The 15,008-nt window shown below is 23.2% G+C and overlaps 6 protein-coding genes across 6 annotated transcripts; 4 read left to right on the top strand and 2 right to left on the bottom strand.

The window, feature by feature from the left end:
• Positions 1–627: 627 nt before the first annotated feature.
• Positions 628–2,297, top strand: PCHAS_1243900 (conserved protein, unknown function; the record flags this gene model as incomplete). Its single annotated transcript, XM_016799023.1, has 9 exons — positions 628–693; positions 843–900; positions 986–1,015; positions 1,111–1,157; positions 1,249–1,361; positions 1,449–1,581; positions 1,664–1,715; positions 1,837–1,976; positions 2,226–2,297. 9 exons carry the CDS (start codon positions 628–630, stop codon positions 2,295–2,297), a joined length of 711 nt encoding a protein of 236 aa, XP_016654372.1.
• Positions 2,298–3,448: 1,151 nt separating this feature from the next.
• On the top strand, positions 3,449–5,005 carry PCHAS_1243800 (nucleolar preribosomal GTPase, putative; the record flags this gene model as incomplete). Its single annotated transcript, XM_739087.2, has 1 exon — positions 3,449–5,005. One exon carries the CDS (start codon positions 3,449–3,451, stop codon positions 5,003–5,005), a length of 1,557 nt encoding a protein of 518 aa, XP_744180.2.
• Positions 5,006–6,268: 1,263 nt separating this feature from the next.
• On the top strand, positions 6,269–6,877 carry PCHAS_1243700 (peptidyl-prolyl cis-trans isomerase, putative; the record flags this gene model as incomplete). The annotated part of the gene is made up of 1 exon (XM_739085.1): positions 6,269–6,877. One exon carries the CDS (start codon positions 6,269–6,271, stop codon positions 6,875–6,877), a length of 609 nt encoding a protein of 202 aa, XP_744178.1.
• Positions 6,878–7,648: 771 nt separating this feature from the next.
• Positions 7,649–7,954, top strand: PCHAS_1243600 (conserved Plasmodium protein, unknown function; the record flags this gene model as incomplete). The annotated part of the gene is made up of 1 exon (XM_016799022.1): positions 7,649–7,954. The coding sequence occupies one exon, from the start codon at positions 7,649–7,651 to the stop codon at positions 7,952–7,954; it is 306 nt and encodes a 101-aa protein (XP_016654371.1).
• A 285-nt stretch (positions 7,955–8,239) lies between these two features.
• PCHAS_1243500 (F-actin-capping protein subunit alpha, putative) lies at positions 8,240–10,035 on the bottom strand (the record flags this gene model as incomplete). The annotated part of the gene is made up of 9 exons (XM_016799021.1): positions 8,240–8,346; positions 8,470–8,563; positions 8,674–8,766; positions 8,845–8,911; positions 9,074–9,286; positions 9,395–9,456; positions 9,570–9,656; positions 9,757–9,869; positions 9,948–10,035. 9 exons carry the CDS (start codon positions 10,033–10,035, stop codon positions 8,240–8,242), a joined length of 924 nt encoding a protein of 307 aa, XP_016654370.1.
• An 837-nt stretch (positions 10,036–10,872) lies between these two features.
• Positions 10,873–12,946, bottom strand: PCHAS_1243400 (palmitoyltransferase DHHC7, putative; the record flags this gene model as incomplete). Its single annotated transcript, XM_016799020.1, has 8 exons — positions 10,873–10,964; positions 11,072–11,150; positions 11,243–11,315; positions 11,444–11,538; positions 11,649–12,063; positions 12,180–12,244; positions 12,370–12,642; positions 12,857–12,946. 8 exons carry the CDS (start codon positions 12,944–12,946, stop codon positions 10,873–10,875), a joined length of 1,182 nt encoding a protein of 393 aa, XP_016654369.1.
• Between the last annotated feature and the right edge of the window lie 2,062 nt (positions 12,947–15,008).

The raw sequence follows: 15,008 nt of genomic DNA, 5'->3' as shown, positions 1-15,008 counted from the left end.
TTTATTTGCATGCCTTTTCTTCACACACAGTTTTCATATTTTGTTTTCGTTTACTCATGTATGCATGCTGTAGTATGCATATCCACATATATACATGCAATACCTATAATTTATTTTTATTTATTAATCCTATTTTTAATAATTTAAAACTTAAGAAATTTCATAAAGTATGAAAAAATGGATTTTACAAAATATACATGAAATATTCCCATTTAAAATATATCATTCAATCGCGGAGAAAATTAAGGAATATTTATAATTTTCTCATACATACAAAACATTTCAATGTTCTACATTTATTCCCGTTTTAAAATATTTTAGCTAGCCAGCTAGCTTTTTTTTTGTACATACATTTAATTTGGCTAGATAGCCACCAAAAAGCTTATTATAAAAAATATTTTATTATTAATTGTTCTAATTTCTTTTAATAGTTGTATTATAAGATAAAGACATAAAATTATTTTCTATACTATTGTAAAATGTGGTTTATGAGTTTCCTTTCCTTTTTTGTTATTTTCTTTATTTTCACAATATTGTCATATTCTTAATTTTTCTTATTTTTTTTAATTAATTTGTATTGTATTTTTTATACGTGTGTGTTATTAAATTTACCGCTAAAAATACAAAATGGCATATACTATGAAAGGAATATTTTTTTACATTTGTCTATTATGCATAATAACTAGAAATACGGTAGATTAAAATGTGCAAAAAGCAATCTATTCTTTTAATTTTTTTGACGATTTCAATATACACACTATTATGCAAATACGCATGATCGGCTTACTATATTTCCACATGTTTAAATTATTTTATTCGATATATTTTTTTAAATTTAATAGGTCTTAAATTTCAATTTTAACACCGAATTATCTAAAAAAAATTATTTGATCTTGAAAAGTATTTCCATTTCTCCTTATTAATACTATTGTGCAATGCTACTAACCAATTTCTTATCAACATTTCTTTCTTCTTCTATTTATAGAGTCGTATATTGATTGTCGAAATTATAATGGTAGAACTAACGAATATTTTCATATTAAAGTTGGCGTATAGAATGTGTAAGGTTAAAATGAAGTTTCATATATATTTCCTTCTTTCCCAAAATAGTTATAAATAAAGACAAGATACCAATTGATGTAAACCATGGTGAAAAGGTCTTGCAGCAAATGAAACGATGATAAAATGTTTAGTTTTATGTATATATCAACTACATGTATGCATAAGTTTAATTCTGTCACGTTGCAGCTATGTGATGAAGACCAGTTTTGCAACTACTTTTTAATTAATGCGTTGAAAAAAGAACTCCGATTATGTTATGATAAGAAGTTTATTATAAAACGCCCGGTCATCAATGAATCGTAAATAATAAATAATTATATCATGTCAATATGCAAGCGTCATATTAACTTATACAATATACATTATAAATAATGAACTGTTTACAGATGGGTAACAGCCATAAAAGAAAAGCTCCTTAATAAATATGCCCCTTCCATTGTTAATACACAAGGAATATGCAATCACAGTGTTGAAAAATATTTTTTTGATTCATTAAATGAGGCTATAAAAAAAGGGAAGGTATCTCAAGAAAATTATAAAAAATATTATTACCATATATAAGTATTGTGGATTACACAATTTTATCATCTTTTCTTTTTAGGAACAAATGCATAATTATATGGTATTAAATTTTCAAGCAATTGAAAAAGAAGGTTATTATATTTCATAAAATAAACTCACAGAGAAACTGCACATACGTCTGCGCATATATACGCCTTTATAATTCCTTCAACGGGGTAAACAAAATATTTAATAATATCCTGTATTTTTTAGGGCCAAAGCTTGAAGCATACTTTTGTGAAACCATAAATTATTTTGTGGACAGAGAAGGATACTCCGTTTTTGATTTTAAAAAAATTGATAACCCACATCAGTCATGTTTAAGAACAAAGAAATGTGGAATGAGGGGATCGGTAACATAAAAGACACACACAATACCTATACATATATTAACAACATTTTTTAAATAATTTATCCTTTGAATTAAAAAAAAAATAAAAATAAACAAAATAAAGACTTCATTATTTCTTCCACTGCTTTAAGGGCACGAAAAATATAAATTATGTCTTTCCTACGTCATATACATGTTTATTAATATTTTATATGCACATTTCATTCTTATTATAAAGTATTTCTCCGTGCTTTTTCTTTTGGTTTTATAGATACAACCAGATGACAGCAAATATGAGGAAAATATAAACCCAGGAGATGTTATCGAAGCTACGAAATTTTAATTTTTTTTTGGTTATATTTTATTACCATTAAGTTTTAATAGTATACCCTAAAGGGTTTATAAAAATCAACAAAAGTGCATATATAATGCATGTACACCTATCATGGTTATACCTTTTTTTTATTGGTTATAAACATATTTAAAAAATAAAACTATAGCCCTTTTATTTGCAATACCCTTTTTGGTATAAAAACATTAAGTAGCAATTTCGTTGGTTATATGCTATTTCATTTTTACCAGCTAAGGAAAAATAATAATTAGAATTGTTATAAGTCTACCTTTTATGAAAATATTCACATTATTATGCATACATATGAATATAATTTTTTTGACCTATCCTGTTTAATCTGAATACGACTACAAAATTAAATGTTTTATAAGGGATTATATATTGTTTTAATTTATCGTAATTATTCATAAAAAAATAAAAAAATTTTATTATATTTAAAAAAGTAATACCAACAGTTTTGCATATTTTTATCTATATTTTATGAAGGGCTTACTACATTTTTTCCCTCATCCATAATATACCCATCTATTTTTTATGACAGTATATAGAAATACATGCCGATATATACGCTATATTAAAACCACGTAATTTGGAAAAAAAATATAAAATTAATTTTTATATTTCATTCAGTGCCATTATTAAAAGCGTAGCAAAACAATAAAATAACAAAAATATCAAAAGTATGAAAAGTATGAAAAATACGAAAAAATTCTGTACATATTTAATTTCATAATTTAATTTTTTCAATTTATGAATTTTTCTGTATAATCGTGTTTATGTTTGATATAAAACGCGGAAGCTGTTTCGTTTTTGTTGTTCCTCATTTTTGGCGCCACAGTTTAAATATCAATGCTTTCTTAAAATAAATTTGTAACAATATCTAACTTTTTATTTATTTGCTATACATACAGAAAATATATCTTTTTGTATGCATAGATATTTAGGCAGTATAAATATTTAATTATATAAAAAAATAATATTTATAAACGAGTAAAAACTAGCTAAAGGTCTATAACAAAATAAAAAAAAAATCGAAGTTATGAAAAGCTAAATAAATCCTTTGAATTATTTCAAAATCTCATACAAGTAGCCAAAAACAAAAATAAACATATTTACCTAACTAGTCAATAAAAACAGCCAAAATGGTTAAGCTGAAGAAAATAAGTAAAAGACGAACGCTGAAGCAAAAATATTCGATTGAAAAAAAGGTTGCTGCACATAAAAAGAAATTAAAAAAGATTGTAAAAAAAACAAATATCCATAATCGTAGAAATAAAAAAAACGCTTTAAAAATAGCAGACTGTATATTTAAAGAAAGCATATTAACTAATATAAAAAATGCAGCATTAAGTAAAAAAAAAAAACACAGACATGAAGATGATCTATGTAAAGAAATTAATATCGAAACTCTTGATGATTCAACAATAAATAATATCAAATATGAACTGAATATTTTACCAGATCAAAATGATGATACTGATTCAATCGATATACAAAATTGTAATTATACATTCCAGGAATATATAAATTTAAGTTACGGAATAAAAATCAAGCTATTTGAAAATGCAAAAAAACAATATTATTCTAAACTTAATGAAAAATATATATATATTGATAATTTATTAGAAGTAATCAAAAATACTGACATAATTTTTTACCTAGTTGATGTAAGAAATCCATTGATATATTTAGATAAAGACATAATTGATTTTATTAAAATGTGTAAAAAAGAAATTATTATTATTTTAAATAAATGCGATTTGGTAGATAAAGAAATAACAAAGCAATGGTTAATATATTTTAGAAACTACTATATAACTTTTCCATTTATTTGTAATATCAAAAATAATGCCCAATATTTACAAAAACAAAATAATCAAACTAAGAATATAAATACCAATCACCAAAATGAACAACATAATAATAATATCGGAACTTATGCAGAAAATTTCGATCAAAATAATACCACTTATAATATAAAACAAGTCTTAAAAAATATAATAAATTCAGATATCAAAATTACATATGGTGTTGTTGGATATATATACACAGGTAGACGAAGCTTTATGAAAACGATGTTAAACGAATTCAACTTTGTAGACTCTAATAATAAACAAATCGATGTTAATGTTGATAATAATATTAATATATATACTAAATGCGGATTAATATTAAAAAATAATTTAGAAGGCATTGAATTAATTAAAAAATTACATTCCCTTAATAATAAAGAAAAATTATTTTTTTTAAGTGAATTCTTATTAAATTTAAGCGGAAAGAATTTTATCAATTTGTTTATTTTATTAAATGAAAATCAAATTTGTCAAGACTATAAAAATCTGTTTGCAAATGCTATGGATAAATCACAAAAAAAAGAAATAAAAAAACATATCATATCTAAACTTCTTTTAATAGATATAGAGAAATCATTAGTAAATAATAATATTAATTTTAAAAATGTTACAAATATTTTTAATAAAATATTCTTAAATAAAATACCATATTATGTAATACCAAAATCACAAATAATGACACCCTCTAATGATCAAAATAATTCTGCAAATTTGATACTCGAACAATTTCCTAATATCACACAACAACAGATATATCCAAAAGTTGATAATTATATTCTTTCAAAAAAAAATAAATTCGATACCTTTATTATTATAAAGAGCGACAAATTTAATTTCTATATTTAAATAGGATGTGATTGTTAAATTATATCTTCCAGTCTTATATATTGCCACACTACTGTTTTGAGCATACTTGACTAATGTATAAAATATTCATACCTATTCAGAATATCATACTTTTTTATAAAAGGAACAAATAAAGAAAACATAATTACCCTTTAAAAAAGACACCCTCCCACCAGATCTACATAAATGTGCTAATGCTGATCTGGTTATTTATTTGTGTAACCATCACATCCTTATGTTTTTTAACAAATGTGCATTTTTCATACTATGTAAGATATGTCAAAAGTTAATACCCTTCATTTGATAACACCATTTATTATTTTTATATTTTTTGTTAAAATGATCATAATTTTTTATAAACAATATTACATTGTTACATGTATAAAACATTTTAAGTATTCTCTTTTTTAAATATACCTTTTTTTTATAATTAACACCAAATTAATATATCCATAATTCATCCCCCATTTTAAGTGAAATATTTTATAAACTTATTTATATTCTTCAAAAGTAACATATTTTTTAATATGAAAATGGAGAGCAATATCTTCCCATTATGTATTACCTTATTTTATAAGGAACATACTGTTCTATTACTTTAAACAAATTAATCAAGGGAAAACAACACTGTAGTAAAAAAAAATTAATGCCTAACATAAAAACCGTATAATATTTTAATAGTAAAAAAGACCTATGCAATAGTAGAAAAGGGAAAATAATTTAAATACAATTATAAAATTAATGTATAACCATAATAATGATGTAATAATTTATTAAAAATGCCATTTTAAAAAACCTATGTAAATTCAATAAATTTATGAACAGGTCATAATTTTTTAAAAATATTTCTTAACTTTATTAACAATTAAGGTAAACATATATTAATATGCGTAAAATGGGGCAATTATTTTAAAAAAGCAAAGCACAAAAATATTGCCGATTTATAAACCAAACTTTTTAAGAATAATTAAAAAATATATATTTTATTATTTACGCCAAACTTGGAATAGCCTTGAAACATGTAAAATATACAATAGATATATGTTTTATACCTAAATCTTAACCATATAAAATGCTGAGGCTATGAACAGCATACTCTCTATCTGCAGAGTCACTACAAAAATATGTATTTTATGAATCCTATCTAAAAACATATTCACAAAATTGTAAAAAAAACGTAATAAATATTGTACTAATAGCATAACATTTATTAATATTGGAAAAATATATAAAAACAGTACATCATTAAATAAATTAAGCAAAATGTTTACTCTGTGTAAGGGTTATAGTGATGATGAAGAGGAGGAAAGTAATACTATTAATGTAGTTTCCGAAAAAACAAAATCATTGGAAGAAAAAATTGCTTATTATAAAATGAAAGGCCATGTCGAAAGAGGTTACATAACTATATATACCAATTTAGGTGATTTTGAAGTAGAATTATATTGGTACCATAGCCCCAAAACATGTTTAAATTTTTATACATTATGTGAAATGGGTTTCTATGATAATACAATATTTCATAGAGTTATACCTAATTTTGTTATACAAGGTGGTGATCCAACAGGAACAGGAAAAGGTGGAAAAAGTATATATGGTGAATATTTTGAGGATGAAATCAATAAAGAATTAAAACATACAGGAGCAGGAATATTAAGTATGTCCAATAATGGTCCCAATACAAATTCATCGCAATTTTTTATAACATTGGCACCTTTGCCTCATTTAGATGGTAAACACACAATATTTGCAAGAGTTAGCAAAAATATGGCTTGTATAGAAAATATTGCCTCAGTACAAACAACTGCAACGAACAAACCAATTTTTGACTTGAAGATTTTGCGAACATCAACTGCTGTAAATGCTGACTAATCTTTATAAAATATATAGCTTAATATGACGAGCAAACTGAATACATTTATATAAGTATACTACTTTTTTTTGTCTAAATAGTTGAAGAAAATATCCATTCGTATATTCATGCATATATACCAAGTGGAAAACATTCAAAATTTTATATCCTTATTTAACAACAAAACACGTTTTTTACCTACGTTTTTTACCTCACGTCTTATACCATTTTTTTTGTAAAAAATTTTGCATGTAACTTTTTATAAATTTTATCTTAAAAATTTTTTACCAATACAATTTAACATACTGAAATTTATAGAAAGTATTTTTTTAATTTTACTTAACAAAATGCATTTTTCATATCTTTTAAATAAATAAATATACATAGTGTTAAGGCCCATTTATATATTCCTTTGGCCGGGATACTTTTTTTCAATGTATATCTTATTACATAAAAACGCTACTCGATTATTTTTAAAAAATTACTACATAAAAAAAATTAAAACTAACAACAATTTTTACCTATAAAACATTTGCATATATAGAATTATTTTATTTATTTTTTTAAAATATTATGTATGTTCAGAAAAAAAACATCATTAAATGATGTAATAGCAATAAAAATTATTATTTGGTGATAATATACCTGAACAAGCAAGGTAAAATTATACTAATTAATATATAAGTAAATACAAATAATTTCCAATTCAGAGAAATATAAAAATTGCTACTCAAAATTTAGTTGTTATTTAAGCATATTGTGAATAAACAAATAATGAATAATTCTCTAAAATGATAAAAGATGAAGATTTAAGTTTGGAATCTTGCAAGAAATTAAAAGAGCTGGAGGAAAAAATAAATGAAAAAAAAGCAAAAAATAATAAAGTAAAAGCAGAAGAAAATAATGTAAAGAATTTTATGAAACTAAAAGCATTGGAACATGCATTACCTCAGAAGCTCAAGAAAAAAATGAAATCCATGAAAATTAACAATTTGAACGATCTGAAAAAATTAACTGTTACTAAAAAAAAGTTTTATGTAAAAATATTAGATCAAAAGGATTTAAAGAAAAAAAAGAAAAACAAAAAACAATCATAACCCTAAAAAATATATTACAATGAAGACCTTTGATCAAAGCACATTAAAAAAGGGAAGCAATGTATGTTGTTTTTTATTCACTCCAAAGTATGACATATAACCACGTTTTTTTTGTGCAGCTATGTTCCCATAAATATATGTGCATTCTCAAAAAATGTTTGCAAGCATGTACACTGTATATAATTAATTTTGTTTATAAACACCCCAAAAAGACAAAGCACGAGTAAATGTGCTATTTTTTTAAGTTTCATAAATAAATTTATATTTTTTTCGCTATTTTATGTATCATATTAACTTAATTTGAGTCGGGATATCCTGATATGTCTCCATCCAATAAAACTTATCACCATTTAATGGTATTATTTTTCTTGTATTTTTAATTAAACCATTACCTGAATAAATTAAATAAAGCACATCATGTCATAGAATAATGCTTTTTTTAAACGAAATAATGACAATATACAACTAAATTATTAACAACACTTTTTTGTTTTATTTATATTTTTAATAAGGACTTGTATTGGCAATAAAATGGTTTAAATCATAAAGTACATCATTTTCACATTCGCGTATGACTGATAAAATGCTTGAAGCGAAACTCTCAACATCCTGAGAAAAAAAAATCACAGTATAGGAGCCCCACAATTTAATAAGCATACAAAATTATAAAAATAAAAATTGTAGTCCTTTCTTTGTATTATAATAATTTTTTTCTATACATTAGTAACGGAAACTCTTTTTTCAAACACTTTCTGTGTCTTAAAGTTTATGTTTGCATCTTCAAAATATGTCAAAACAACATCAATGGTACCCTTTGAGCATTAAAATAAAAAATATATATGTTTGTGTCTTTATATGCTGAATTCATGCATATGCATATTGATGCTTACTGTCAAAGGTATCTCTTGATCGGTTTCTAAAAATTTAACATCCCATGAGCTTCTCCATGAACTTGCACTGAAGCATTTCGTCAAAAAATAATATTTTATAAAAAAAAGTATTAATCATAATGCTCTTGATAAATTGTAACAATTTCTAGTATATTATTGCATATAGCTAAGAGCATATATAACCCCACTGCATGCCAAGCAACATATTTAAATACGTTTTTATACTTACTGAAAATTCTTCAAATAATATCTATCACAACATATGATTAAAAAAAGATTATACTTATTCTCCGATTCAGAAGCATAAACTGATGAAGTGCATTTTACATTTAGCCCATGCTTAGACCCTATGTTAACTGTTGGGTAATTTTCAGTTTGATGCTCACTCCATTTTTTGTAATAAATATCGACATACTCTTTTAATTTGATATTACATGCTTGTCTTTGTTTTTATTAAAATATAAAAAATATTTAAGTATAGAAACATAATGAAATTATAACATTAAAAAATGATTGCATTGAAATTTTATTAATATATATACACACTTACCTATACTTTTCTAAAATATCGGAGTAATCAAACTTTGCCAATGGGGTTGTATCAACTACTTTCTGAAATGTGCATATATTATATGAACATATATGTAATACTATCACTATTTAAATATTATAAATGAAACAAACATATACATGTATTTTATTATTATTTTTTTGTGGTTTTATACCCTTTTCAAATGATTAACATTGGCTAGTATTTTTAAATTGGGGTGAAGATACAAATTTCCATTTTTAGATTGTTTACAAATTATAATCTGAAAATTAAAAAGGATAAAGCAATTTTTCATATACCTTATACCCTAATAATGATGTTATAGAACATGTATTTATTTCCATATAGACTATCAATTTTACATATTCATCATTCTCAAATGGAATTAAAATATGATTATCTTCATTATAATTTGATATAATATCTTCTATAAAATTTTGAATAATTGCATTTGATCCAAATAATACTTTTAGATCTAACAAAAATTAAAACATATTTATTTATATCCTTTTATTCAGTATATATTACACACACATATAATCAAACAGCTAACTTGATATCAAATCGGATATCTTTCCTGGTGGGGCATTTGATAATACATGTCTAATAAATTTTTTCTTTTCATTTAATAAGCTATCCATTAGGCTGATTTTTTTACTTTATATGTATGCTTAAATTTTGTTTTAAAAAAATAATTAAGAAAATCAAGTCATAAAAATAAAATATTACAGTCTTATGCTAACATATAACATAAAATAATAACAAGCATAAGCCAACTATGTGAATTGTGAAAATGTATATTGATAGTCCACAAAATTAAATATATTTATATCTCAATATTAATGTGCATATATGGTTACACATTTTTGTATATCCCCGAACAAATGAAATATACATAAAAAAAAAAAATAAATACAAAGGACAGAAATGGATTTTTGTTTTTTTTTCAAGTTGCTATATATCTATTAAAATATTTATTTTAAATAAATGGAAAATAAATTATTATGAGATATATATTCATTTAATTTTCGTATTACTAAACGGAATATATATTAGTTGGATAGGTACAATTGGAAAATAAAACATAAAATGAAAAAATTAATGTTAAAAAACAGTCTTAAATATAATAAAAAATATATAAATCGTAACAAAAATAAATGCACACATATTGTATATGCATATAGATTACCATGATCTTATGCATATGTATATATAATTAAAATTCTTATAATGTCTTTATATAATACCATAAAAAAAGTAAAGGTACTATTTCGATGAATTACAAAACAGAAATAAATGTTATCAAGAAATAAAATAATCTAAAAAAAATATAAACATCCAAAATTGCAAGCATAATAAGGGAATGTAAAACTCAAACAAAAATTTATTTTTATATCCTTTCATATTACTATATACTAAAAAAATTATGAATTTCAAAAGCCTATTTAAAGCAATATAAAATTTAAACCTCGAATTATTTATATTATTGGTATTGTCTCTTCTATATTATTAGCAGCATATTCCTTGTTGTTCCTTTTACTGAAATATATTATATCATCTTTCTTATTGTCTAAAAAAATAAAGATATACACATTTACAATTTTTGTAAACAGAAAAATCGACACACCCATATGTATATTAATACATTGTTTTATGACACCACAATTATTAACTTACTTATTGGAAGAAGCCATAAAAAGGGCGATTCTCCAAACACTTCCTTCAAATTTTTATATAACCCCTTGTTGTAAAATTTCTGAAAAAATACGATCAAACAATGTGATAAAAAAGGTATGTGCACAATTAAAAAAAAAAAATTTCATTATAAATGTATGCTGCATGTCTTACCGAGTAAGACTGGTTGTGGTAGTTTGTCCTTTTCTCGCAAAACTCAATAGTCGTCATATTCTTAAACGTGAGCCTACAAAATGATTGCATACATATATATTTCCATATTAGTCTTAAACATAAAACGGAATTAATAATATGCAATGTTCATGCATTTGTAACATAAAACATAAACTGAATTAGTGCCCATTTAAAACTTACCATAAGTGAAAAAATAAGAAACAGGTGACAATCAAAGCAAGGAACGAATTTAGGGTCTCTCCAAATAGTAGCAAAAATAAATCATTGAAAGGAGTCTGAAAAAAATTCGTAATAAAATAAAATTAATTAATATGTTTATGCTATAGTTGTAGAAATATATAAGATACGTTCCAATTTTTTATAATAAATTGTGTTGCTTATTTACCTCATTATGATTTATGGCTTCCATAACACTATTAAGCATAGTTAACGAAATAAAAATCGTAGTAATCGAGCAGTATATTAAGGATAGCATAAAATATTTATGATTGTTATATCCAATGCAATTATATATCCAAGGACAATGATGATCCATTTTTAAAATACACGTTTTGCAAATACGACAATGATGTGCTCTATCTGGTTTATATTTACAACACCATTTACAAAATCTCCTTTCACCTGTTTTTTTTTTTTCTAATAAATAATCATCTATATTATTTGAATTATTTTCACCAAAATCTTTAAACACCCATTCTTCTGTATTTGGAATAAAACCAGGCGGAGTCACTATTGATAATATATAATTTATTAAAAACATTAACAAAAAAAAGTGAAAAATAGCTATCTTCACTATTCCCCTGCAATAAAAAATTAAGAAAACAATAAAATAATTGCATATCCACACTGTATGCATGGAAAATGGCACTTTTCACTGACTAGCTATAACTCAAAAAATGAACTTCAAACGGCTTACCTGTTCAAATCATAATTTATGTACACCTTTTTGTAGCTTCTCACAACTAATGGTATACAATCGTACTGAAAAAAATAAAAATAAATCATGCACAGTTTGTAAGCAAAATTATAAAAGGAAAGAAGCATGAGCCTATACATGTCCTCATATGTCCATACAAAATTGACGAAGTGAATGAGACAACACTTACCATTACATATATAAAGTATATTCCGAATAATAAAATAAATATAAAAAATACTGGCAAAAGATGAACGAATTTATTTTTTTCATTTTGTTTCTTGCATGTTTTTCCATAATTCTCATTTATATCATCATTAGTCATATTTTCTGTATCATTAATTTCAACTGAATCTAGTATACCATTATCTTTTTTATTTTTTTCAATGTTTAAAACATTTTTATCTGTAGAATATTTTCTGTCTTCATCATTTCGCTTGTTCTTGTTCTTATTCTTGTTTTTCTAAAGGTAAAAAAATATATATTCAATAGGCTTTATTATTACACAATTTTACAACATTAAAAACGATGCTTAAAAAATAAGAAAACATAATAACATGCACACAACGTATTTAAATTAAAAAACAAAATGAGAAGCACATTATTCATCAATTAGTCAACCATTTTAATAATCAATTAATTTGTCAATCTCAATTTCATGATATTTCATTACTAACCTTCTTCTTTCCACTGGAACTGGATTCCCCATTCTCAATAATTTCATTATCTAACGTATTGTCTTTTTTCTTTCCTTTTAGCTTGAACATTTTATATAAATTTTTTTAGAGTGAAATAAAAAATATCATAAAAATGAAATTTCTGTTTTCATTTCACGTTATATATTTTTTTAACTAATCCAGCATAGTTTACTTGTTATATAGTATGTGTATATTCTGTATTTGTCTTATATAGAATATCAAAAAATGTGCATTATTTTGTTGGAAAAACGCTACTAAATTTTCTGCACTGCATATGAGAGTAGTATTTTATTTCCAGTTTTGAAAACCTCTTACTTTTCTTATCATATATAATGTGAATATTTATGGGTAAAAAATTGTGACACGTTTATGAAAACATTAAATGGGTTAATGCAAAAAAAAACGAACGAAATATATTGGAAGCAAAAAATCGAAATACATAAGCGTAATAAATATAATAGAACAAAATAATACTGTCACGAACAAGCTATGAACATTAAAACAAATATGCATGTATGAAGTTATCTTTTTTATTTATAGGTTAAACTGTCTTGGTATGCCAACTAAAATCACTATACGATATTATATAAAATATGCATAATATATAACACTATGTAGAAACAACATTCATAAAAATATAAAAAATTGTTAATATAAAAAAAATAATGATTTTTAATAATCCTAAATTAAGACAACTACAAATTTATTTTTAAAGCTATAAATAATTTTAAAAATGACGTGAAAAAAAAAATATAGCATGAATAAACGAACATATGTAATATATCCTTTTCTTTATATAAATTTTTATTCTTCGAAACTTTCTATTTTTTATAATTTCAGTATTTCGTTTTATTATATATATACATATACATACATTTATTTTTGTCTAAGTATCATGAAATATTTTACAAAAGAAAAATGCAAGAAAAAAAAATATATAATGTATTTGTGCTAGATAGTGAATAGTTTCTTCGTACTAAAAATGGTATTACTTTTACTGTCTTTATAATTACATACACATGAATGCATTATTAATTTATATATTTTATGGACGTTATAAAAATTATATATCTTAAACACATGCAATTAAAGTGTAAAAAAATGCTGTAATAATATTTAAGAATATTTTATTTCATTATTCCCTTTATTACATTAAATGAAATATAAACACATTTTAATTTTGTGGAATCCAATGCAATTGTATATAGATAGTCTTACCCTTAAATGCATACACACAGTATATATTGCGTGTGTATAAATAGTATATGTAATATATCTATTATATATATAAAATAACTTAACAATAGAAACGAAATATTTCAACTTTAAACAAAAAAAAATACATTTTTTATTTTGCTATTTTTTATAGATTTTAATATTTATGATAAAAAAATATATAAAATTTTAATATTAATATAATCAAATATTATCATGCAAATATTTATTGAATGTAAAAAAATTATGTAAAAAAATTATGAAAAAAAATTTGTATATATTTTAGATTTGCTAATATTCATTTTTTGTGAGGAACAATTCATTCTTCATATAATCTTTAATTTTATTTTGTGGCAAAAAGTTAATTAAATCATATTTGGGAATAACAAAGTTGCGGCATGCATATATAAAGACACAATATTTTTACTTGCTGAAAAATAATAAAATTACCAATTTACAATTTTCCATTTTAAATTTATAATAGAATTTTTTTTTATTTGTTTTATTATAGACAATAGAAACAATTTCTCCTCCTTTTGTTTTGTCTTATGCTGTTGTTGTAATTTACTGTAAAATATATTTAAAAAATAAAAGAAACAACCAATTTTATATTTTATATTAATGCACGCATTAGCATTTAAATAAAAGTCATATTAAAAAATAATTCAACCAATATTTCCTTTTTTTAAATGTCTTTTTTGGTAAATTATCATCAAAAATCCTCTCTTTCAACTTGATAAATTTTAGAAAATTGTTATTTTAAAAATGGAATGAACCACTTATGTTGTCTGAATTAATCATAGAACACAATTAATATCACTATTGAGTTGAAATTTCCTACTTAAATAAGATAATATACATATTTTTACTCGTTTTATAATTTTCATAATTTTTTAAATTTATGACAAAAGGAAGT

This window comes from Plasmodium chabaudi (genome assembly GCF_900002335.3).
Source record: "Plasmodium chabaudi chabaudi strain AS genome assembly, chromosome: 12".
NCBI classification, from domain to species: Eukaryota; Apicomplexa; class Aconoidasida; order Haemosporida; family Plasmodiidae; genus Plasmodium; species Plasmodium chabaudi.
Note: the sequence above shows the minus strand (reverse complement) of the source record. Positions and strands in the feature narration are given on the sequence as shown.